General features: G+C 38.0%; 1 protein-coding gene across 1 annotated transcript; it reads right to left on the bottom strand.

Annotated features, from left to right (window-relative positions):
• Positions 1-5,260: 5,260 nt before the first annotated feature.
• Positions 5,261-23,313, bottom strand: LOC131539153 (polyunsaturated fatty acid 5-lipoxygenase-like). Its single transcript, XM_058773504.1, has 14 exons — positions 22,616-23,313; positions 20,891-21,089; positions 20,642-20,720; positions 19,593-19,712; positions 19,326-19,444; positions 13,795-13,967; positions 12,373-12,507; positions 11,722-11,925; positions 11,399-11,485; positions 10,826-10,995; positions 10,589-10,701; positions 10,333-10,433; positions 9,655-9,828; positions 5,261-7,874 (listed from the first exon to the last, which is right to left on the bottom strand). Exons 1-14 carry the CDS (start codon positions 22,757-22,759, stop codon positions 7,695-7,697), a joined length of 1,998 nt encoding a protein of 665 aa, XP_058629487.1. The 5' UTR covers positions 22,760-23,313; the 3' UTR covers positions 5,261-7,694.
• Between the last annotated feature and the right edge of the window lie 610 nt (positions 23,314-23,923).

The following is a 23,923-nucleotide window of genomic DNA, read 5'->3' as shown; positions in this document are numbered from 1 at the left end:
TTACATCATATTACCTCTGTCTTTGTCCCGTTTTCTTCTTCTCTTCTTTTTTTTCTTCCCTGGGCACCAGAGGGCTTCGGTCTTTGACATTGTGATAGATGTTCACTAATAAATGATCACAATCAGGTAACTGATGTAACGTTATGTGAAGTGCGGCTGCGTGGGGGAAGATTGATCATGAGTCGGGAGAGCAATAAATAGTTATGTTTTTGTGGGACGATCTCTTTTCGTAATATTTTAAATTCATAGTATTTGTAATTAGAAAAAGTAAAAAAAAAAAATTGTTTTGGCAACCCTAGGGATTGCCGACGCCTCCAGCATTTGCCTGTTCCGCCTATGCCACAGGCCGGCCCTGCGAAACCTTTTAACAAATGCAGGAAAAGCTGAAGAGGCTGGAGTCATCTTGCAAAGTCTGTCAACCTCTCCTTAAGGCCCTAGAGGAAGGAATCATGAAGCACTTTGCAGAGATCATGAAGGAACCAGAACTCGTTGCTGCAGCTATACTGCTCCCAAAATGCAGAACCTCCTGCACAACTGAGCAGAGCATCTTGACAGGTGGTAATGCATATTCCTAAATTTCCTACAGTCTACCAGTCCAGATTTTCTAACTTCTAAACTGTAACTCAACACTAATAAAACACAAACAGAAAGCGAAACAATCTTATCTCAAAGTCAAATAAATAACTTTTGAATTGACAGACATCGGATTAAACTGTTCAAATCTGCACAGGACTATAGACCATGTTGCACTCTTCTTCACATCCATGAAGACAAGACAAGGGTTGTAGCTAAACTCTTCAGGATAATGGGTCCCCAGGAACAGGTTTGAAGACCTCTGACCAACAGTGTTCAGTATATCAAGAGGTCATCTTCTGGCATAGAAGCACTTTGTTGGAGTCTACAAGAATGTGCATTATTCTGTGAAACTTTACCGTCTCTCTACGTGTACAATTTGTTTTGCATTTCATTTTTTAACTGCTGCAACCAAAGTACTAATTTTATCAGCTGTCAGTTTTTTTCAATGTGCAAACAGGGAGAAAAACCTGCCACATTAATTTAGTAGTCCATTGTGAGATGTGGCCAAGGTATTAAAAACGTTCTTGAAACTGTGAACATCATGTATTTTATTATTATTATTTTTTTTTTTAAATGCTGTGCTTTGCCTAAAATCTTGTGGTCCAACAGTCTGACATAGGCCCAACGCAACAGATTAAATGTGGATAATGCTCAGTGTATAATTCAGGAAATGTGTTGAGCAACAAGTTCCTGTGATCCATTAGTTTTCTGGGCGATAGACTACTCTCCCAAAATTGATTTTTACACCCTTTTTCATAGCTTTTCCAGCCGATTAAGATTACTTTTTTTTTTGGTGAAAATTCCAATTTCGCAGCACATGCACTGCATAGTGCTGGAGAAGGCCAAGGGAGACTTCTTAAAGGTCATTGGCAAAGTCTTCCCAGTTAAAGACTTTGGAGCTGAACTGAAGCTGAGTGCCTCTTGGTTTTATATTATCTTGAGGCTGTAGTCATCTTGAAACACCTCCAGCGACCAGGTGTTATTGAGCACATGATGGTAAATGTTATTTCATTGTTAGAAAATCTCAGACACTTTTTTTACCCGTATTACCCAGTGTTGTATTCTTGTTTTGTGCAGATGAGTGAGTGGGAGTCAAGAAACCCAAAACCAATGCAACTGTGGTTGGTGTAAAAAAAAAAACGTAAGACTGGTACATAACAGGTGGCCACGTTTGCCCTGTCTGTGTACAGGAGGCTGTAAGTTTATCAAATTTAGATTATTTTTTAGCTTACTTTTCCAGCCTGAACATGTTTAAAAGCAGAACTGCATTTTTATTCCTATTCTTTCTCTGCCAACAGTGGTTTGGCATGTACTGCAAGAATGTAAGGCCGTCTTTCCTCAGCTATGGAAGACAGAAGAGGTCTTAAGGTGATGTTCAAGACCAGGACCGCTTTTTCATTTCCAGTGCAGGGAAGGCTATCTACAATGCTTCCAGTGACCTCAACCGGCTTCATAAGTAGTTAGTTAACCATCATGACCCCTTCAATATGTACTTCTTTCATTAGATTTATTAGGTCTTGTATTAAATGTTTTGTAGATATGGGCTGAAGCCGGTGACCAGCCAGATGGCGAGGAAGATATTTGAGACAGTCACCAAATGTCTGGGAGACACTGAAAAGAGTTCGGTGTCAGAATATCTCATTCCACTGCCACAACAGAGAAACATTACCGCATGAGGCAGCCCCAAAATGTGGCAATGGCTTGTGGACTGTTGTGGCAGCTGGTTTGTGATTTAGTGTAAGCATGGTTTTATTACCATCCACACAAATGATTTATTTACATATGACTGACTGAACTATGAAAAAAGTCAGCTGGTTCCACCACTCACACTTAAGGCACTGGCATTAATGCCCCTGAAGAGCAGATGTCTGCACAGACAGCATCTGACACGCTTTTCCGCACACACTTGGTGACATTGGACGGGGAAGTTCCTGACACTCCAGAGGCAGCTCTGTGAACGCTGGATTAAAGCACAGATGAAAGAGCGAGTGAAACATGTCCATTGTCATTGAAAAAGATTTGGTTTTAGTGACTGATAACGCATCCAATATGGCTGTTGCTGCTGAACTGGGTAAATTTCCACATGTGAAGTGCTATGCCCACATGCTAAACCTGCTAAAAGTTGCCCACTATGTCAAGGCTACTGGGGAGGGTAAGACGTATTACTACATTTATCCACCATAGTACCATTGCAAAATACCAGCTTGATGAGAAGAAGCTGCTTGGTCTTCCGAGACAAGCTGAAAACAGACGGGAGCACCAGGTGTAATAGTGCGTATGGTTGACCGGTTTCTGGAGCAACAGCCAGCAGTCTGCGTCTCGTTACTGTCTTCTCAGGTAAAGAGAGGAGAGTCTGACATCTGCACACTCAGTGAAACGGACATCTCAAATGCAGAGGATATTATCAAGGCCCTAAAGCCAATGAACGATGCAACTACTCTCATGTCAGAAGAGAGCAGCCCCATCTGTTTGATTGCTCCTTTGAAGCTTAACTCATCCAGGACACTAAGGACAGTATTGGAGAGTCTTCAATGGTCCGGGAGATAAAGCAGGGCATCAATGGGGACCTCAGCAAGAGATACATTAGTGAGAAAGAGAGATAGCCTCTGCTCTGGACCCACGTTTTAAGGGCCTGCCTCTTCTTCCTGAGGAGAGAGTGAAGACGTACCGAAGAGTGGTTGCTGAAGCTGCATCTCTAAAGGTAATTCTGCCATTTTACTTTATGTAAAACGTCACTCTGGGCTTAAAATATTTAATTCTAACAATACAAGGCTTTTCATATCGAATAGAACAAGTTGTGCTTTAATAATTTTTTGCGTATATGGTTTGGATTGACAATATTGATTTAAAAATGTCTGGTTTTGGTGTTTACCTGTTCTTCTCATTGTGTTTACCTACAGCAAGAGAGCAGAACAGGAGGAAAACCCAGAGCACAACACATCGAGGGAAGATACCCCGACCACTGCACACAACAGGAGGATGTTGGGTGATCATGAATGAATGAATGAATGAATGAGGCATTTATATAGCGCTTTATTGTGTATTGCAATACACCCAAAGCGCTTTACAATCATGTGGGGGGGGTGTCTCTCCTCAACCACCACCAGTGTGCAGCATCCACTTGGATGATGCGATGGCAGCCACAGCACAACGGCGCCAGTGCGCTCACCACACACCAGCTACAGGTGGAGAGGAAAGAGAGAGTCATGGAGCCAATCAAGTGGATGGGGATTATTGGGAAGCCATGATTGACAAGGGCCAGTGGAGGGAATTTGGCCAGGACACCGGGGTTACACCCCTACTCTTTACGATGAGTGTCATGGGATTTTTAATGACCACAGAGAGTCAGGACCTCGGTTTAACGTCTCATCCGAAAGACGGTGCTCTTTTTACAGTATAGTGTCCCCATTACTATACTGGGGCGTTAGGACCCACACAGACTGCAGGGTGAGCACCCCCTGCTGGCCTCACTAACACCTCTTTCAACAGCAACCTAGTTTTCCGAGACACCCCTCGCTGCAGACTGTAGCGCGGTGACGTCAGGTACCTACGTCAGGTATGTGTTTACCGCGCATGCGCAGAGTGACGTATGGTATGTCTATGACACGCATGCGCATTGCGTGTGTAATTTGCATTACGTGGTGACGGTAGGTGTTTTAGCGTCGTGCGTGATGTAACACGTCATAAAAACGCACGTGCATACTTAACAGAATACTCTAATAAAATGTAAAAGTATTAAGAATGCTAAGGTGGAAAAAAAATAAAACAATAAAATGTAATACAGCACATATACATGATTTTAACCATGTCTCATCTCAGGTAAAATGATACGGAATTACAGAGTTTATTCTGTAATATCTGTGTATTTATTAACATTCTGTTGCACTTTACTTCACTGTGTATATTGTAATATTACCCTTTAACGGCGCCTTATATATTTCTTATTAGGCTAGTCAACATTACAAAAGATAACTTCGGTCGTCAGCTCTAGTGGCGCAGATGGTAACACGCGTGGATTTCACATTTTGACGCGATCGACCCAGGTTCGAATCCGCCTTTTAGCAAAGTTTTTTCTCCCTTTTCAAAGTTCAAATCAGATCAAAAAAGCATTTATTTTCAATAAAAATTAAGGAAATAATCAAAAGGTTGTGAGGGAGGGCTTTATTGTCCCAATAAGGTGATATCCATTTAATAATTTTAATTAAAATTATAATTTACACTCAATAAGTTATTATTGAATACTGTTTTATATTGTAGTACAATACTGAGGTACAGGTAATTACCACTGTTTGCAATAAGTAGTTTAAATAGCAGAAAATCCTGCTATCACTTAGTGCAAATAGCTGCTGCCTTTCTTATTTTAATCTGTCCTCTGTCATGGTTCTTGTTTATTTATTTATTTAGTATAATTTTGGCAATTCTGCATGTGAAATATTTAAGCCAACAAAGTAATTTTAAATTCAATTGACTACATACAGTATATTTTCAGTGTCTGCATCCTATTTTATGCATGGTGCCTCCAAAAAACCAAACTGATAACAGTGATCTTTTTTATTATTATTTCAAAGAACAAAACAGAAAATATAATTGTATATACAAATATAGATTAAGACCATAGACTATAAACATGACACATGAGAAAGAAAAAAAAATTGCATCTACTCATTCTGAAATTCACCTCCATCACTGATAAAACAATCAACCGAGCAGTAGCCCTCAAATTCTTTGAATGAATAAAACCCACACAGGACTCCCCTCCTGTCATTCCTGACATACCTAGGTGTGCAGTCTTTAAATACAGTATCTCACTGCACCGTAGGCACTGGGTCTGTGAATACGGCACCCGGCACTCCTGTCTGTATTGTGCAGAAAATGCACTCCAGTTCACGACACCTAATTTACATAAAATATTAAATCATTTTGAGGAAAGGCAAAAGAGCCATACAAGGAAAATATTTTAAATGTATTTTTAAATATTATAGGATGGTGTTAGAAAAAGAGTGTTGTTTGCTTTGTATGTAAAGTAACAAGACGGCATATACTGTTCTTGCATGTCACTATATCGACGAGAAGTGGCATCTGGAAAGTCGCATTCTGGCAACAGAGGAATTTGACAGTCATCTAAAAAAACCAGCGAAAATATCCATGATCAAATAACCACTGTGTTAATGAGTTATGGAATAACAGCAGACAAAATTGTTTTTGTCAGTGACTAGGGCCCAAACATTAAGGCTGCACTTCGGACCTACCACTGGGTTCCGTGCTCCGCACACACGCTGAACACGGTGTTAAGACACACGTTCAGTGAGAGGAATGCACCAGAAGGCATCAAAGACGTGCTGGAAATGATAGATAAGTGCAAAAGCCTGGTGACATTTCTGAAGAGAACAGGTGCTGTTGCAAGTTTAGCGCACGCTGTCATTCAAGAATGTGAAGTTCGATGGAACAGTAAAGTCGACATGATGGAATCTATACTAAAACAGTATAGTGACATCAGACAGCTCCTGGAAGACAAAGGCCAGCTGCATCGGATGGAGGGCATCTTTCAAGACCAGCTCATGCACTTGATTGAATTCCTCACTCTCTTCAAATTAGCCATTAACGAGCTTGAAGGAGAAAAATACCCAACAATTCACATGGTGTTACTCTGGTTTTTCAAACTTAAGAGACACTGTGAGTCCAAGTTTGGAGATCCATCATACATAGTCCTTCTCCGTGCTCGCGCATCCAGCCTGCTTGATGAGAAGATGCTCCTAACTTCCACACACAAGGTCGGCACTTTTCTCTGTCCCAGATTTAAATCACTGAAAATGTTGACTCCAGACAGGAGGTGAAGAGACGTGTGCGAGAGCTTATAAGTGAAGAACCCAGTGTCAGCCAGAACGCAGAAGGCACCTTTCTCTCCTCACCAGCGGCAGAACAAGGTAGTCAAAATTGTATTAAAAATTGTAAATAATAAATTAATTATTACGTTTTAAAATTATTGCAGCGGAACATGGCAGCGGACGAGCGAAAAAGCAGAAGGTGGACTTTGCAGAATGGGAAGAAGAGACACCCAGAATGATGGATGAAGTGGAAGAGTACTGTTCTTCAAACTTTCAGTTAGACGAGTCCTCACAGGAAAATTTGCTTTTGTTCTGGGAGAAACAAGATCGCTTATTCCCACGACTGCAGCGCCTTGCTAGGACAATCTTGTGCATTCCTGCAACAAGCGGTGCAAGCGAACGCTCATTTAGTGCAGCAGGCTGCGTTTCAGAGGCATTTACATTTACATTTATGCATTTAGCAGACGCTTTTATCCAAAGCGACTTACATTGCATTCAAGTTACAGTTTCTACATTTTATCAGAGGCGAGGCGGAATCGTCTGAATCCTGGTACAGTAGATGCAATTCTGTTTTTGCACAGTGCAAAGGAAAAGGCCAAGTAGCTAATCCTACAACATGGCATTTAGGCTGAATTGGCACCGTTTTGTTATCTATAGGCCTTTGTTCTATATCTGTTGCAGTATAATATTCCAAATTATTTGAACAGACAGGGCTAGAACATTTACCGTTATCCAGTCATTTGTGTGTGTCTGTGTGTTGCAGTGACAGAAACGGCGATATTCAAAGTCTTAAGGGAGTGAAGCCTGTGTTTATTTTATTAAGAAAATGTAGGCTAATCTGGCCAAAGACAAACTTTTGTTTTATAAATAAATGTTTGTTTAAAAGCATTTTACGATCAGCGTATTATTTTACTATCAGAGATCGGCAGATTAGTTCTAACGTCACTGAATCTGATAACATCATGCTTAAAACAAAGAATTAGAGTAGTTAAAGTGACGATCGGGTGCGGATATCTATATCAGACAAAATTATACGTTGGGCGGGTGGCGGGTGGATAATTTATTTGAAGCAGCGGATGCGGGTGACATTTTAGCTCATCCGCACATCTCTAATGCACAGATTTAGGCTTTACGAAATAATATCCCATACTTCCCAACAAAAAAAAGCAGAATGCTCTGTTTTACAATAATTCCTATTTTGAGTAGAGCTGTTCTTCTCTATTTCTTTGTGAAGCATGCATTGGCCGTAAACACTATGGTTAGGCCCGGCAAAATGTTTCTGCCAGTATTTCCTCAAATTGCAACACTGTTGGGGATTTTGTCTGGGGACAGATAGCAATAGGCCAATGTTAATTCTTCATTCCGGCTCTTGATGATGTTGGTCACTTCATCTAGTTTCTTGCGGAAAGTTTTTATGGCTTCCTTCACTGGTTGCTCTGTGAAGTACATATCTGGATACATGCCTAAGAACAGCTGGGGGGAAAAAAAGGTCTTCAGAAAACAGAACAATATTTTTCGTTCTTTTTACAAGATAAACTGACTCGCCTCTAAACTCCGCCCCCTCATTACTGTCAATCACTCAGACAAGCTTATAAAACACCCCAGAAAAGAATGTTCTCATAACATGGAAATATCTGGAAGTATTTGCCGTGTTTCTTTAAAGAACTTGTAAAATTATGTGGAACATGATTAAAATTGCACTACAAATCAGAATCAATGCAAATGATTGATCAGCAAGTCATGTCACTTCATCTCACCAAAATAATTTACCCAATTTCAGCTTCATTTTATAAGTTGCACAAGATTCAACTTGTAATATTTTTTTTAAGATTTAAAAGAATAAATCAATATGATTTGTACCGCCAATTTGATTTTACTACATTTTTAAATTGGATAAAGGTGGCAATTTGTTATTGTGAACTGACAACATTAGCGTGAGTCAACAGAACTCTTCCTAATGTTGTTACAACTACATAATCACAATACTTTGAACTGTTTTCTTACTATCCCCTCAGTGACCTTAATCAAAACATTAATGATTTAATTACTTAATTGTGCCAATGCTGTACGTGATCCAGCAACAACATTTTACTCTATTTCTAAATCATTTCTTTAAGATAAATGGTCCTTTCTATAACTTTTAGATATTTTAGTTCAAAACTATCCAGACACATGGGACATGCACAGACCAACATTAGAGAAGAGCAGAAGATTGCCTGTTAAGTTTTTGTGCTGAGGAAGGATTGGGAGAAATGTATTTCACTACAGAATACAGGGTGTAGAATGTCATTTGTAACATATTCTGGTAGATTACTCAAGGTAAGTAACAATTTAAATACTAGATTACTATTAGATTACTTATTCTACACGGTTTTACATTTGAATTTAAAATGAATCAGTGTGGCACCCCCGGTTTCACAGACAAGGCTTAAGCCTAGTCCCAGACTAAAATGTAAGTCTGAGCTGTTTCAACTGAAATAAACTTGCACTGACTGATCTTAAAATATATCAGTGCCTTTGTTTTGTCTCAAGATGCACCCCAGTAATGTTTTTTTCAAAGCATGTTTATAAAAATGACTTAAATGTCCTAATTGAACTATGGCCTAATCCTGGCTTAGTCTAAGCCCTGTCTGTGAAACCGGGCTCTTGTGTACTAGTAGACGTTTCATCCTTTACTAGGATTTATACTTGACTACAAAAGAACGGCGCTCCTAATATTTAGTATTTTAAATACGAAACAGCATTAAATGAATACACTGCAAAAAATGCTTTTCTTACTTGGATTTTTAGTCTTGTTTCCAGCCAAAATATAAAAAAATTCTTAAATCAAGAAGGATTTTCTAGACAAGTAAAAATTATTGTCTTGTTTTCAGAAAAAACAAGTCAAAATGAAGTGAGTTTTTGCTTGAAACAAGAAAAATAATCTGCCAATGGGGTAAGAAAAATAATCTTATGTCAAACAGAAAACAAGATTATTTTTCTTGTTTCAAGCAAAACTCACTTCATTTTGACTTGTTTTTCTGAAAACAAGACAATAATTTTTACTCCGCTCTTTTGTAGTCAAGTATAAATCCCAGTTTTGAAATTAATTTTTGCTTAAATACACCTCAAAACATCATCTTTGGCATATGTTTTTAACCCGTAAAAAGTTAGCTAGTAAAAAGTTAATTCTTTTTCACATTGATTTAGACTAGACTGCTGCCATGTTCTTTACAATTTCAAGTGAAAAGTAGATGTGAATCAGACATCAAACCTCATTCTTCTCGGTCCGAGTGAGGGACCAAACTGTTCCCAGAACCTCGCTGGAACAACCATGGTCAGGCAGACTCTCCATGATATACTCCATCATATCCTCTTGGCCCTTTTTTTGAGGAGGTGGCTTGCGCATGGTGGAAGGACTGTTGGGGATCCAGCTGTACCAGTCAAACTGGAACATAAACTCTCACATATTAGCTTACAGATGTTATCCAGAATTTTGCCTAGCAATTTTAAAGGGTTAGTTCACCCAAAAATGAAAATTATGTCATTAATTACTCTCACGACGCATACGCTTGCTTCCGCGTCATGTGAACGACGCATGCGCAAGACAGTAACTCGGGAAGAAGAATTGCTGAATAAATTGTTGTTATTGTTTTCTTTGCGCACAAATTATTTTTGTAGCTTTGTAAAATTACGGTTGAACCCCTGACGTCACATGGACTGTTTTACAGATGTCCTTACTGTTTCTGAGCCTTGATCGTGTAAGGACCCTTGCTGTCTATGGAGGGTCAGAGAGCTCTCGGATTCCACCAAAAATATCTTAATTTGTGTTCTGAAGATGAACGGGGGTCTTAAAGGTTTATAACGACATGAGGGTGAGTAATTAATGACAGAATTTTCATTTTTGGGTGAACTATCCCTTTAAACACTTTTGCCGTGTGTGTAACCTCACCTGTCCAAAGTTGACAGCACCATGTTGTGCTGAAGCTGTGAAAATCACGACAGTCAGGTACTCGACCAACTTCTCTCGAGATTTCAGAGACTTTGGAAAGCCTGTGAACAGTGGCAGTATGCATTTAACTTGTGTACACTTTTAAAGGTGAATTGATACACACAACGATGCATACTGAATATACATCACAAACAATCATGCATGCTTTCACAGACAAACACACACTGACACTTTGATAAGTTGAACCTGTACTCACTGTCAGAATTATTTATGCCGAAGCAGGCATCCTTCACAAATCCTTGAATCTCCACATCTTGTTGAACCGCCTTATTGCTGTCATAGTAGATCATGACCACAGCAGAAACAAAGCTACAGAGAGATAGAAAGAAAGAAAAAAAACTCTGGGTATCAAACATTTTTATTGGCACATATGTGGACTAATTTGTACTTTTGCACAGTACAGGATCTAAACTGTTGCTACCCTACCACCTACCTGTGTATTTCCTCCCAGATCCTCATGCCATCGTCTCTATAATAGTAGTTGGGCACATCTTCCATTCCTCGAGCTTTTATGTCCTCAGGGAAGCACAGGGACTTGTAGGTTAAAGTCTCCATGGCATTTTTCATCAGTTTCTCCATCCCAGCTCCACTGATGCTACTAATCTTTGGATACCAAGAATACAGTTAATCTTTTGCCTAAATATTTTCAGAAATTAACTAGACTGTAAGCATTTATTTAGGCTACTCAAGTGACCATCTAGGGGATAATGGGTGAAGTTTTATTCTGGAGGATGTTTTTGCATTTCTAGATATTTAGGAGCTACACAGGTATGCTGGTTTACACAGTCTATTAAAGTGAACACCAGCCGACTAAATGCAATTAAGCCTTTGAAAGTTTTGTCATGATGAAGATTTGTTAATACCGTGAGCGTCTTTAAACCTATATCACAGACAGAAATTATAGCTTGCCAGACAAAGCCAAAATAACCAAATATGAATAGAATTGCTTTGGATTCTAACAAGATGCTGTTTATGTATAGATATATTAAATTAGCTGTGAAGCTACCTTGCTGAAGACCCCGCCTTCACTGATGAGGTTTTCACGGGCCTTTGCATTGATTGCAATTGTGAAACGAACATGAGGTATCAGTAACTGTAAGAAGCAAATTATGCATTTAAACGTGCATTAAATCATTTAAAAAATATATTCAAAAAGCATAATGTGAAATAGCAAAAAGTGGTTTTCATGTAGTGCTCTGGAGGCTTTTGGTTAACATTAAACCATGGTTGAAAAAAGGCAAGCAACCCTTCATCAATAAACTGACATACATGAAAGCACAATCTCCAGTTTAGCACTGAATCTAAATATCATGACTGAAATACAGGTACCTTGTATACGGGATGGACGGCAGAAAGCTGTCTGTACATGGCTATTTCAAAAACCTCTGCCAACAGATGTGTCTTGAGAAGGTGTGTGACCAACTGGTGTACAATGAAGTCTGAGGATTTTACCCACATCTTGGCAAGCATCCAGTCATATTTATTATCGCTTGGGAGAAAGATTGGACTCATTTCCCCTGGGGTTTGACTGAGCTGATTCAGATATAATAAAGGCAAACAGGACATTTTTATTTACTTCACTGCAAAAGGACTTTTGGTTTCACTTTATTTTGATGGTCCTCTTAACACATTCTATTGACTATAAGTAATGTTGCACCTACATTTCTACTGACTCTCATTAGAGTGTTAGTAGTGTATTAGTTGACTGGTAGGGTTAGGGTTAGATTAAGTTGACACGTTCTTGTAAAGTTACTTATAGTCAGTAGAATATCTGTTGGGAGACCAACACAATAAGGAGTGAGTAGATATGAAGCAGACAGTCTACTAATGCTCTTATGAGAGTTTGCTGACATGTAGTTGCAACATTACTTAGTGTCAATAGAATGTTAGAAAGGGACCATCAAAATAAAGTGTTACCGGACTTTTATTTTTAGTTCATTTATGTTTTCATTTGATACCATTTCTATATGAGACAGATACCTGAATGGCGATTGGCACAATTTGGTTCAGATTATTCTTGTACAGTAGGCAGATGGGTGCAGTCAGATAGCGCTGGCTGCTAGATGCTGGCACTCCCTTCAGTATTTCATAATCTGCTATGTAGATGTTTCCTGCCTGTAAACATGATCATAGGTGTATAGTTTAGAACAAATGGTTTGTAGGTTAAAACAACACTGATATGAGTCTTTTATATAAACTAAAACAGGGTTGCCCACACTTTTTTGTGTGGGGATTTACTTTTCAAATGAGAAACTCACCAAGATCTACCAAGTGAAAAATAAATAAATAATAAAATGCATGTAAAATAAATAGGCCTAAATAAAAAAGCTTGTTTGGATGTTTCTTTATATTGCATTAATTAAATTTTTAATCATAAAAAAAAAATAATAATAATGTTCAATTCTTAGTACCCCTATAGAACCGTGCCTGCATTTACCTAAAGCAGTGGTTCTCAACCAAGACCCCCTCCTCTCCAAATCAATACTGCAAGCCCAAACTTTTCTATTCACTAAAACCTGTATTTTCATATAATTTTTTTTTAAACAACGCGAATTCAAGATTTGAAAATTCAAACATACTTTGCAAAAAACGTAAAAGTATGTATATTCTGAACTCTGATCTGAAGGCGACTCGACGCCACAGTGAATAGTTCCTCTGTCAGAACAAGCTGTTTGGAGCGTTTGATGCCCGTATGTACACGAACACCACTGATCCTCACAAACTTCTCCAAAACACGAGAGCATCAGTTATAAAACACTCGCTGTGTTCAACTACGTGAATATATTGAGCTGTTTTCAAGCAGAAATATGATGTTATAGTGATCATTGCGCCGAGAGCACATACATGGTTCGTTTGCGCATCAAATAACGTACACAACGCGTGCCTAATGCACGATCCTGTATGTCACTGTAATCATCTTTAACTTGATTACAATCATCATCCATTAAAACTTTAGGCTACTAGTGTGACACTGGCTTCTTTTATCCAGCCCAGAGCTGTAGTTTGCGTATCACATGCTCATACAGCGGTTTTGAGCCGCCGTTCAGTCTGTATTTCACACAGCACGATGAGGAACGGTTTGCTGCTCTGAAACACAGAATATCACAGAATACGTAGAGAGGTGGTGTTATTTATATATATTTTTTTTACTTTATTTAACATATTAGTCATAACATTAGTGAATATTATATTACAGTTTTAAGTTATCTCGCGCCCCCCGGTAAAGAACCACTGACCTAAAGCGTGATCTACTAGCATTGCCTTCGCGATTGACTGGTAGATCGCGATCGACCTATTGGACACCCCTGAACTAAAATATGTGACGGAGGTCACAACACAAGCAAATCTTGGATTCGATAATTGACCAGCTGTTCAAGTGATTTATGTCTTACTGTTTCTGACCTGTAATTCCTCTTGTAGTGTGACTCCTCTCCTCAGACAGCCCTCGACCATCTCATGTGTGACTGGAAATTTGTCTGGAAGCTTTGTGCACTTCCTGATCATGACAGGATTGCAGCCATTCAGAAACTGATAGCCAAACATGTAATCCTTATTCCAGTATTTCACCAATTCCTCTGTCCAGATTACAAAAGAGAAACTTGAGTCGAAATTTACTGGTTTCCCACAACAACAAGCAATCATCTTGTAACCATGGTTTCCTGAAAAGGGAACCCCTGCGTGGGAAGTCGAATGCCTCATCGTCTCCCAATTAGGAACCGAAATAGATAAATATTAAGTCTGCTTTTTAAAACAAAGAAAATAATCAATGCAGGAGAATAGTATGCGCAAACAGCGTTATATTATATTGTATATTAGTGCAGTGTGTGCATGCTAAAAAAAACAATGAATTGATATGAAATTTGTGACACAAACGCACACGTCAACCTGATTGCTTTATTTAGTGTTCATGTAAACACTACGTTCAGATTCACGACATTTGAGGTGTCCATGTAAACTTATCCATTGTTTTGTTCGGGTTTGCTTTATAGCTTCCTGGTCATGATGTCTATAGTGGTAAATAACTTTGGTGATATTGTATAAATGTTGATAAACGTATTGTGGAATGACAGCGTTTCCATTAACCGATGTTATGCGACTAAAACGTAATTTTTTTTCTCGCGCGATAGGTCATGGCGATGGATTTTGGCTATAATTAATCGAAAGAGGCAATCCAGAAACGTGTGTGACACGGCTCGTATAAACCCAATCATTGAGAGAAATGCTCAACTGAAATCTACAATGATTGATCACAACACAATGATTATTATCATTGTGATTATTTTTATTATCGATTGTTGTTATTGTTACTATAATATTACTACTATTTTAAGTCATTATTCACAATGATTTATTTTAATCAGTTTGACTACCTTTTTACTTGCTCTATTATTACTGTTACTTTATTTTGTTTTGTTTTGTTTTATTTTAATATTTATTTTATTTTATTTTATTTATAAAACAAGTTTTTGCCTCCAGATAAACAGCAGTACTGCTTAATCGCCGATCATATAAAAATGTTAAATATCAGCTTTTGGAATATTCAGGGTTTCTGCTCTAAAACATTTGGATTAAAAAGCACAAACACAGATTTTTTAAATAGCATCACAAATGTTGACATCCTAATTCAGAAAGTTACTCTGAAATCATAGTGCCCTCCTGGAAACTCAACTCAATACATCGTGGTAGAGATTCTGGAGGTTTAGTCATATGGATAAAAATTACCTTGCCCCTTTTACATCACCAGTACAGCAAGGCAAAAATCACATTTGGTGAAAATTGGATAAAAGCTTTGGAATCCTAGAAAAAGACCTTTTAATCTGTGGAATTTATATTCCTCCATCAGATTCCCCATACTACGACGACGAAGTATTTTACACTTTACAGGTAGAAATTAATCAATATCAAACTCTGGGGAAAATTTTACTATGTGGAGATCTAAATGCTCGAATTGGTTCAGAATTAGACTATATTGATAACTTGGGAGATAAACATCTGTTCACACATTTACCCCAAGATCTCTTCAGTACTCTACCTAGAAGAAATAACCAGGATACTGGAGTCAATAGGCATGGGAAAGAGGTAGCTCACCTTTGTCAAACTTTAGGTCTTTATATCCTCAATGGTAGAATCAAAGGAGATTCCTGTGGACAATTCACCTATAGCTCAAATCTCGGCAACAGTGTTGTAGATTATGCCATATCAAATATAAGCCCCTCCCATTTCAGTGCACTTACTGTCAAAGCTCAGTCACCCCTGTCTGATCACAGCCAGATCAATCTTTGCATTAAACGTGAAAATCATAAAAAACACAAAGATCCAGTCAACTCAGAAATGAAGTGTTAGCGTTAGTTCTGGCAGGTCACGTGAGTCAAGCTTGCGTCAGCTGATCGTATCTACCTATAGGAATACAACACCTATCGCGGCATTCCTATATAAGCTCTATTTCCGCTTGCTCAGGAGCAAATCACCCTCCTCCATCCCCAACTCCTCCTTTCGCACAGTCAGGACTTGTCTTTGTGATATTCCTTGCTGAATCAGATTTAAATACGCTTAAATATCATTAAGTACATTAATGATATCTGCTTTGTTCTGTTCTGTTTACCCTAGGGGGGTTATTATTGTTGCTCTCCGTGCTCATTCATGACAGGCTGCATGGATGGGCAGGGAGTTTTTGCACAGAACAGAACCATACCGCCAAACCAAAACTTTATGCCAAGTATCTATCTTTTGACGATAGTGGTCCTGACAGAATTACGCTTAAAGCACTCAGAACTTCTGAAACAATACAAAAACACACTGAGACAGAAGAAATTGGATTATTATAACAACACACTTCAGAAGATGGAAACCACAATTGATCAGGGTCAGTTCTGGAGCACTTGGAACAGTCTAAACAATACAAAGCCACAAGAACTAGCCATACAAGATGGTCAAATTTAATAAGATTATTTTGAGACGCTCTATACACATCAAGCTGACCCTCTGAATAATCCCAACCAGTTAAAAGTCCTTGAAAAATTGAATGCTCTTGAATCATGTATCAAAAACAACCAAAATCCACTAGATTATCCAATAACCCAACAAGAACTTAGGGAAAACTGAAATCCCTCAAATGTAAGAAATCCTGTGGCCCGCCTGACAACATAAAAAATGAGATGCTTAAAAACAGCTCTCCTGAACTGTGCACTACTCAAACTTTTTAATTTGACTTTGAGTTCAGGCATTTTTCCTGAGGTCTGGAACACAGGACTCATCTCTCCTATCTTTAAAAGTGGAGACAAAACAGATCCTAATAACTACAGAAGGATGTGTAACCAGTAATTTGGCAAAAGTATTTTGCTCTATAATCAACTCTCGGATTTCATCTTTCTTAAAGCAGTACAATGTCATCAGCAAATCTCAAATTGGCTTCCTCCCTAAACATCGAACGACTGACCATATTCACACACTACACACATTAATAAATGAACATGTACACCAAAAGAAAGAGGGAAAAATATTTGCATGCTTCATAGATTTTAAGGCTTTTGATTCCATTTGGCATAATGGATTGTTTAATAAAATCCTTCAAAGTGGCATAGGGGGTCAAATATATGACTTAATTAAAAACTTGTATAACCAAAATAAATGTGCAGTAAAAATTGGACCGCAAAGGACAGACTATTTTTCTCAACAGCGAGGAGTGAGACAGGGCTGCTGCCCCAGCCTGACTTTATTTAACATATGAATTGGCAGATCTACTGGACCAATCAGACAGTCCAGGACTACAATTATTCCACACAGAAGTCAAATATTTACTGTATGCAGACGAATTACTAATTCTATCTAAAACACCAGAAGGTCTCCAGAACTGTCATGAGTCTGGGTCCTGCGGTTCTCCTTCTCACCACAAGATGTCACCATCTAGCATCCTCTCGGACTCAATTCTCCAGATTCCATTCACCTGTCATTCATTATTACACCCTCAGCTGTTCCCCATTGTCACAGACTACATGTTCTCCTCTCACTCACCATTCTGCCCAGCTGTTTCCTCATTTACCTGATTGCCTTTTCCCCCATTTAAGCTCCCTGTGTTTGCACGTCTTATAATATTTCCCTGATGTCTGCCTGGAACCCTGTCCTGCCTGCTTCCTGGATTTTCCCTGTGTATGTTTAGTGAGATTTTGGTTTTCCCCGTTTGTGTCTCCCATTCATACCGTGACACTTTAACTAAATACTGCCATGATTGGAACTTAGAAGTCAACATCCAAAAAACTAAGATTGTGGTATTTCAGAAAAAACCCACAAATCTAGAACATAAACATATATTGTGAAGCATGTTGAAGTGTGGTGTTGTTTAAAGTAAATATAATTATCTTGGTCAGGTTTTAACTCTCACTGGAAATTTCAATTTGGCAATAAAAACATTACTTGTAAAAGCCCGTAGGGCACTGCATGCCATACGAACAAAATTATTCAAAATAGACATCCCCATCAGAATCTGGACAAAGATTTTGGATAGTGTCATACTTCATGTGCACAGAAACACACCTAATAACACCGTCTCCCCCTGAATCTAATCCTTAAAAAAAGAGTTTTAAAGTTCTGGATCCACTTAAACTCTAGTTCTGAATATTCTCTTCATTTTAAAGCATTTTAAAATGCGTGCTCAAAAAAGTCATCTTTGTGTAATGGTGTCAGATCTGACTAACAAAACACTCAATATCACCAACCCTGAAAAACCTGGAAGAATCAAAGAAATTATGAACGAAGAGAAGGAGACATGCATACAGCACTGGAAAGAACAAACCAAAGACCAAAGTCGTCTCCAATGTTATCTGAAACTCAACAGAGAGTTCAGTCTGGCTGACTATCTGGTCTCAGTCAGGAATATAACTCACAGACATCTACTGACGAAGTACAGACTGAGTGACCACCAGCTGGCCATAGAAAGAGGATGACATAAAAAGACGTGGTTACCTAAAGAAGAGCGAATCTGTAACGAATGTAGATCAGGATCAGTTGAGACGGAGGAACACTTCCTCCTCCGCTGTGACAAATACACGTCCTTCAGAGACGCACTGTACAGTAAAATACAGCAGATTATTCCTGAGTTCCAGTCACTCCATGAAAATGACAAACTAGGAATATTACTTTGTGAAGGACCTACTTCCTCTTTGGTAGCACAACATATTTATAAATGCCATAAACTAAGAAGTAAAAAGTGAACACATCTGCATTAGTAGTAACATTAATGTTTATTTAAATATATATGGATGTATTTTGTTTTGTTTATTTATGGATGTATATTTGTTTTGTTTTTATTCTGCTATGTACAATGCTTTGGCAATATGTATCTAAGTATGTCATGCCAATAAAGCAATATGAATTGAATTGAATTGAATTGAATTGAGTGGCCGCGATCAACTCCGGTGGCCGTGTCAGAGCCGTAATGCACCGCAGACGTGTGCACTGTAAATTGTCTAAGCATTAATGGCAGGTAAAAAGCCCCTTGTACTCGAGAGCAGCCATGTATGAAGTGTTTCTTGGAGGTTATAGTACACTGAAGAATGATCATATGAATTTTTGCAAATACCATGTGACCTGTAAATGTGAAAAAAAAAAACATTTCCATTGCTGTTTTGCAAAATATTTCTGAAATATCGAATTGCCTGAAAAACCACCTCATGTGAGCGTAAAAACTTTTTTGCGATTTATATGGGAGTTTTTTGTGTTTCCATTAGGCGTATTTTAATTTTGCTATTTCAATTTGTGCAATTTGAAGGGTAACGGAAACGCAGCTTATGACGTTCACTATTAGACTGATTTCTCACTTGATTCACATCATGCAGAGGCTTTCAAGAGATGTTCCTATAACATCGTAACTTCCGACGCAGTGTGAGTTCCCTTGAAAGAGAACAAACATTCTTGACGGAGGAAGAAATTATCCAAACCTAGTACTGCGGTCTTGTGGCCCAGAGTTCCCAAATGCTTAAGTATATTTTCAAAATCCAGAATTTTTTTAAAGGACTCAAAGTGATCGTAAAATTTCTCAAGACCTAAATACACCACCCTGAAACAGAGTGCATACAGTATAGTTAGAAACATGAACACTATTTTATGGTTCTGCATTTGTGCTGAATTTCATTCTGAAAAACTGAGGGAAAATCCTGTAACAAAGCAACAAGGCCTGTGGCTATGACACAGTCCCCCAAACTTACACTTCCGCTAAATTGCAATACCAGTCTAAATCTTTTTCTCCATCAAACTGAACTTCTTTAGGAAGTTCTTTCACTTTGGCATCTATGCTCCCAGGGAAGCCTGGGCTCCACTCGTTCCATCTTAAAAAGAAAAACAACATTTACTTGTACAGTTACACCAAGAATTACATTTAAATGTGAAGTGTTTTTCCAGAACCAGAACCGAGTGCCTCAGAAGCAAAAATCCAGCTCAGCATCCATTTCAAGTACTGTTCTTCCAATGAGTTGAATGGAAATCCTCCTTGTCTAAGCCCAACACATTACTTTCTATCTCAACTAATGGTCTGAGTTTGGGGCATGGCAACTAATGAGTTTTTTAGCAAGGTAGGGGTAGAATTCACCATGGCAAATAAGGCTTGCCAAACATCACAGAGAACTCAATAAATCTAGCTCCAAATAATTAAGTCAATCATAATATGCATCTTAACATTTCTGAGAAGAATCATTGCACATCATCACTGTTTTAGGAATACATACAGCTTCCCTTAATTTCTTGTTGATGTGATGAGCTATTTGTTAGATGACATTATTTGTGAAAATGAAATGCGAGCTGGCAAAAGTCAAAATACCCAGTACTTGTGAGCATGTAAAGTTGGTGATCTGAGTATCTGGATCAGTTACAAAAAGCAATTCATTTCTAGGCATAGAAGAATAAACTTTATTTGTGAAAAGGCCAAAACAACAACTGCAACTGGGTAAGCGAAGTCACTTTCTCTGCAGTGGTGTCTTTGTGAAATTGGCTAATTGGAAACCAGAGAAATGTTGGCCAATGTAATGGAGTAAAAGTACTTTTTACCCCATTATAAATTTAGTCCAGAAAAAGTTAATTTGTCCCCTGCCATTTTTCTTCCACTGACCCCAGATTACAAACTAATTTACATGGTACGGGTGAATTTTTTCTGAGTAAAAATGTTTTCTGGTTTTAAATGGTAAGAGACAGATAACCGATATTTGTGTCAAGCACACTGAACTGTATCTAGGGACAAAAACAAAAATCTCTTTCATCAAACCTGATTATTTTCTGTCTAGATTCCAGTCCATCTTTTCTTTGCTCTTGAAAATATTTGGTGTCATCCTGAGGCAGTCGAGCTAGATGAACACATAAAGAAATAGATAATACACATATAACACATAGAAAGGACAGCTTTTAAGACATGACTCAATCACAGCTGAATTTTAAACATAATAATAATAATAATAATAATAATACTGCTTCATTAAAAACTGGATAATGAATAAAGTGAGACTGAGTCACGTACCAGCGCCTTCTCGGATCATCACTTCATTTTCGTCCACTAACCAGCAATAACAGGGGAACTCAAAGTAGTCTGCAGAAGGTGTTTGCACTGTGATATGCTTACAGAACCAAGGAGAATTGACAAGATGTTTCTGCTTTTCAAGTTTCACCTGGACAATGTCTCCAATGTTCTTCTCCACATGGATGTCAAGGGAGATCTCCTTAATGATAACATTTATTAGACATGTTATATGTGGGGGAATACAACAAACAAACAAACAAACAAACGAATGCTCCCTTGGTGCCAGCCCTGTTAGTATGGCAGGGAGCATCAGACCATTTGCAAATATGAGAAATTAAAAGTGATTTGGAGACTAGTCTAAATGGTTAAACACCATTAATACAATCACTTGACCAATAGGTGGCGCTGTGACCAAATAGATGTGTTGTGGTCCGTGTGGGGTGACTCTAACGCATAAAGTTAAGTGTCAATACGCCAAAATGTTGTAGCAATACAGCATCAGATTTAGTCGAACAGCATCCTTTTTTTTTTGTAAAAATTGGGCAAAAAAGCAGGTTTTTCAAGAAAGCTCAAAACAGCAAGTTCAGCCGGCTATGGTGTAATTGGTATCATTGTTCTCGGCATGTCCCAAAGAATCTGACAATACCGGTCTCACGACAATAAACAAAAGTAACAGTTCAGACTGTCTTCTGTCTGTGTGCCAAATTCATAAATTTCCTATGTATGGTTCTATGGGCTGCCATAGACTTCAAGAGGAGAAGACGAAGAAGACCAAAAGGTACAACAAGTGCCTATGTAACTTTAGTGCTTAGCCCTTAATAATAAGAACAATAGGGCATTTTAGAAAAAGTTTAACAACATGCAAAGCATATTAAAATTCAAATAGTAATATTGAGTGGGAGGATGTTTGGAGGTTGACTGGGATGTACTCACTAAAATTTATTTTAAATGAAAGTGCAGTTATCTGAAAAGCTATTGTAATAATGTTTAAGCATTTGAACTCTGGTAAGAACAATAAAACCTTAATAAATCTATTTATTGGGAAACACCATATTCAAAAGCAGAAATGGGCAAATACTAAACTCAATATCCACTGGCATGAAACAGAATTGATGCAGAATACTGAGTTACAATACCTTAGAAACTAACAAGCAAAGTGTATTTTTGAATATTTGAAACTCTTACTACAAATACATAACTTTCATGAAGACAAAACAAAACCCTGGAACACTTCCTTTAAAATTTCCGATTGGATTTTTCAGATACATATAGAACAAATGTTATAAAAACAGATTGTCCTATAGTAAATGCACAATGTGCAGAAGGTAAACCGTTGAGATAACCTGGACCTTCCTCTTTTATAGACATAGAGTACGCATCTCATTTTGCCTTTTGGAGGCGGAGACTTAACTAGTTCTGGAAGTCTTAGGATGCAGTTTCAAGAATCTTTTCCCAAATACACAACAATTGGACATTCCAATTCCACACACACACACACACACACACACACAAAGGTTTTTTGACTCTTCTTAAACCAAAAAAGAATATGTTTGTAGATATTTAGGAAACATGTTACATTTACATGGCTGTTTCTCTGAAAAAATAATGCTATTGCTAGTAATTCTACTCTGAAATGTGCGTTCCAGAGCAGAATGGCTGGGATTTTCTTCAATATTACATACTGCACATTTAAAGTAAATATAATCAAGTATTTGAAGTTCTTACCGTTTTAGGAATAGAAGACCAGTAATTCACCAGGGTTCTTTCACTGCTCCGCTTCTCTGAGTCCATCAGCGTCAGGTAAATTCTGTTTGTTGTCTGAGCAATCATCTGTTTACTAATATATACAGTCACCTTGTAGGTCGACATTGTGCCTGTGTGGAAGGATCTACAGTCTCTGGATCCTCAGCTGTATTCCTACTCAAATTTATATGAAGTTCACTTCCGACACATATACATTTGCTCCACCTCCTGTGGCATTATAATGTGGGTGTGGACCACCAATCCAAAATGTCATGTTAATACATGAATATGTGCACTTTATCACATTTCTGAACATAGAGATGAGTATTCCTGGTATTCCAGTGGTACGGACAATCCCCTTTCTTTGACAGGCTTTTCCAATTACAATTGCTGTTTAAAATTTGCCTCCTTAAATGTGGAGAAATATAAGAGTGTCATTTCATGTGGGTACAATACATTCAAAATACCCTCCCTCAATGAACAGTATAATGTGGGTCAAAACAAAGGGTAAAAATGAGATGCATATACTTAGTACTTCAGTTTAATGCTGCGTTCAAGTGTTCCCGGGATGTTCGTACTTACGAGTTGACAAGTCGTTATTACGACGTCGGTTGCGTTCAAGTCACTTTGGTCGGAAAAAGATGGCGATTTAACTTTTCTACACAATTCAACTATTTTTTTTTAACTCTACATCTACAAAATATTGAAAGAAGAATGTGCATCATTGTGTTTTCTCTTTTTCCGTTTTATTTAATTTATGAAGGTGATGTAAACTGAATAATTCTATTCAGTGTGTGTATGTATGTATGTATGTGTGTGTGTGTGTATATATATATATATATATATATATATATATATATATATTCTATTATATTTATACATTAATATAATATTTTGTGTATGTAACTTTTATATAGTTTTATTGTACATTACAAAAATAATAATTTTATTCATTTCAACAACTTTACCGACGCTGCATATCTTTAGTCTTTGGCTGCATCCATTGCATCCGACATGTTTTCTCACTGACACGCCCCCAACTCAGAAACTCGGGGCTTAAAGAAAATTCAGAGTTTCCCACTCGTAATAACGACTTTGTGGTATGGCGTTCATGTGCATTAATGTGCATAATACATTAATGAGCTGTAATGAAGTTAACGCATTTACTAATCTGGTTTCATCCTGGCAGCATTCTAGCCGGACCTTCGCTCTCATTGTTCAGTATGAAGAATGACCTTTTTAACTTTAAATTCACTTACAGATAAATACAGATGAGATGCTTAACAATTG

The sequence above is a fragment of the Onychostoma macrolepis genome, chromosome 04 (genome assembly GCF_012432095.1).
Source record: "Onychostoma macrolepis isolate SWU-2019 chromosome 04, ASM1243209v1, whole genome shotgun sequence".
Classification (NCBI taxonomy): domain Eukaryota; kingdom Metazoa; phylum Chordata; class Actinopteri; order Cypriniformes; family Cyprinidae; genus Onychostoma; species Onychostoma macrolepis.
This window is presented reverse-complemented; position numbering and strand designations above follow the sequence as displayed.

Bases quoted from the DNA above. Each gene is read 5' to 3' on its own strand.
- LOC131539153 (XM_058773504.1), bottom strand. From the start codon at position 22,759: ATGTCGACCTACAAGGTGACTGTATATATTAGTAAACAGATGATTGCT. The intron at 19,445-19,592 runs GTAAGTTTGGGG...ACTCTGTTTCAG, and splicing joins TATTGCAATTTAGCGGAAGT to GGTGGTGTATTTAGGTCTTG. The intron at 9,829-10,332 runs GTGAGGTTACAC...TTTATGTTCCAG, and splicing joins GTGCTGTCAACTTTGGACAG to TTTGACTGGTACAGCTGGAT.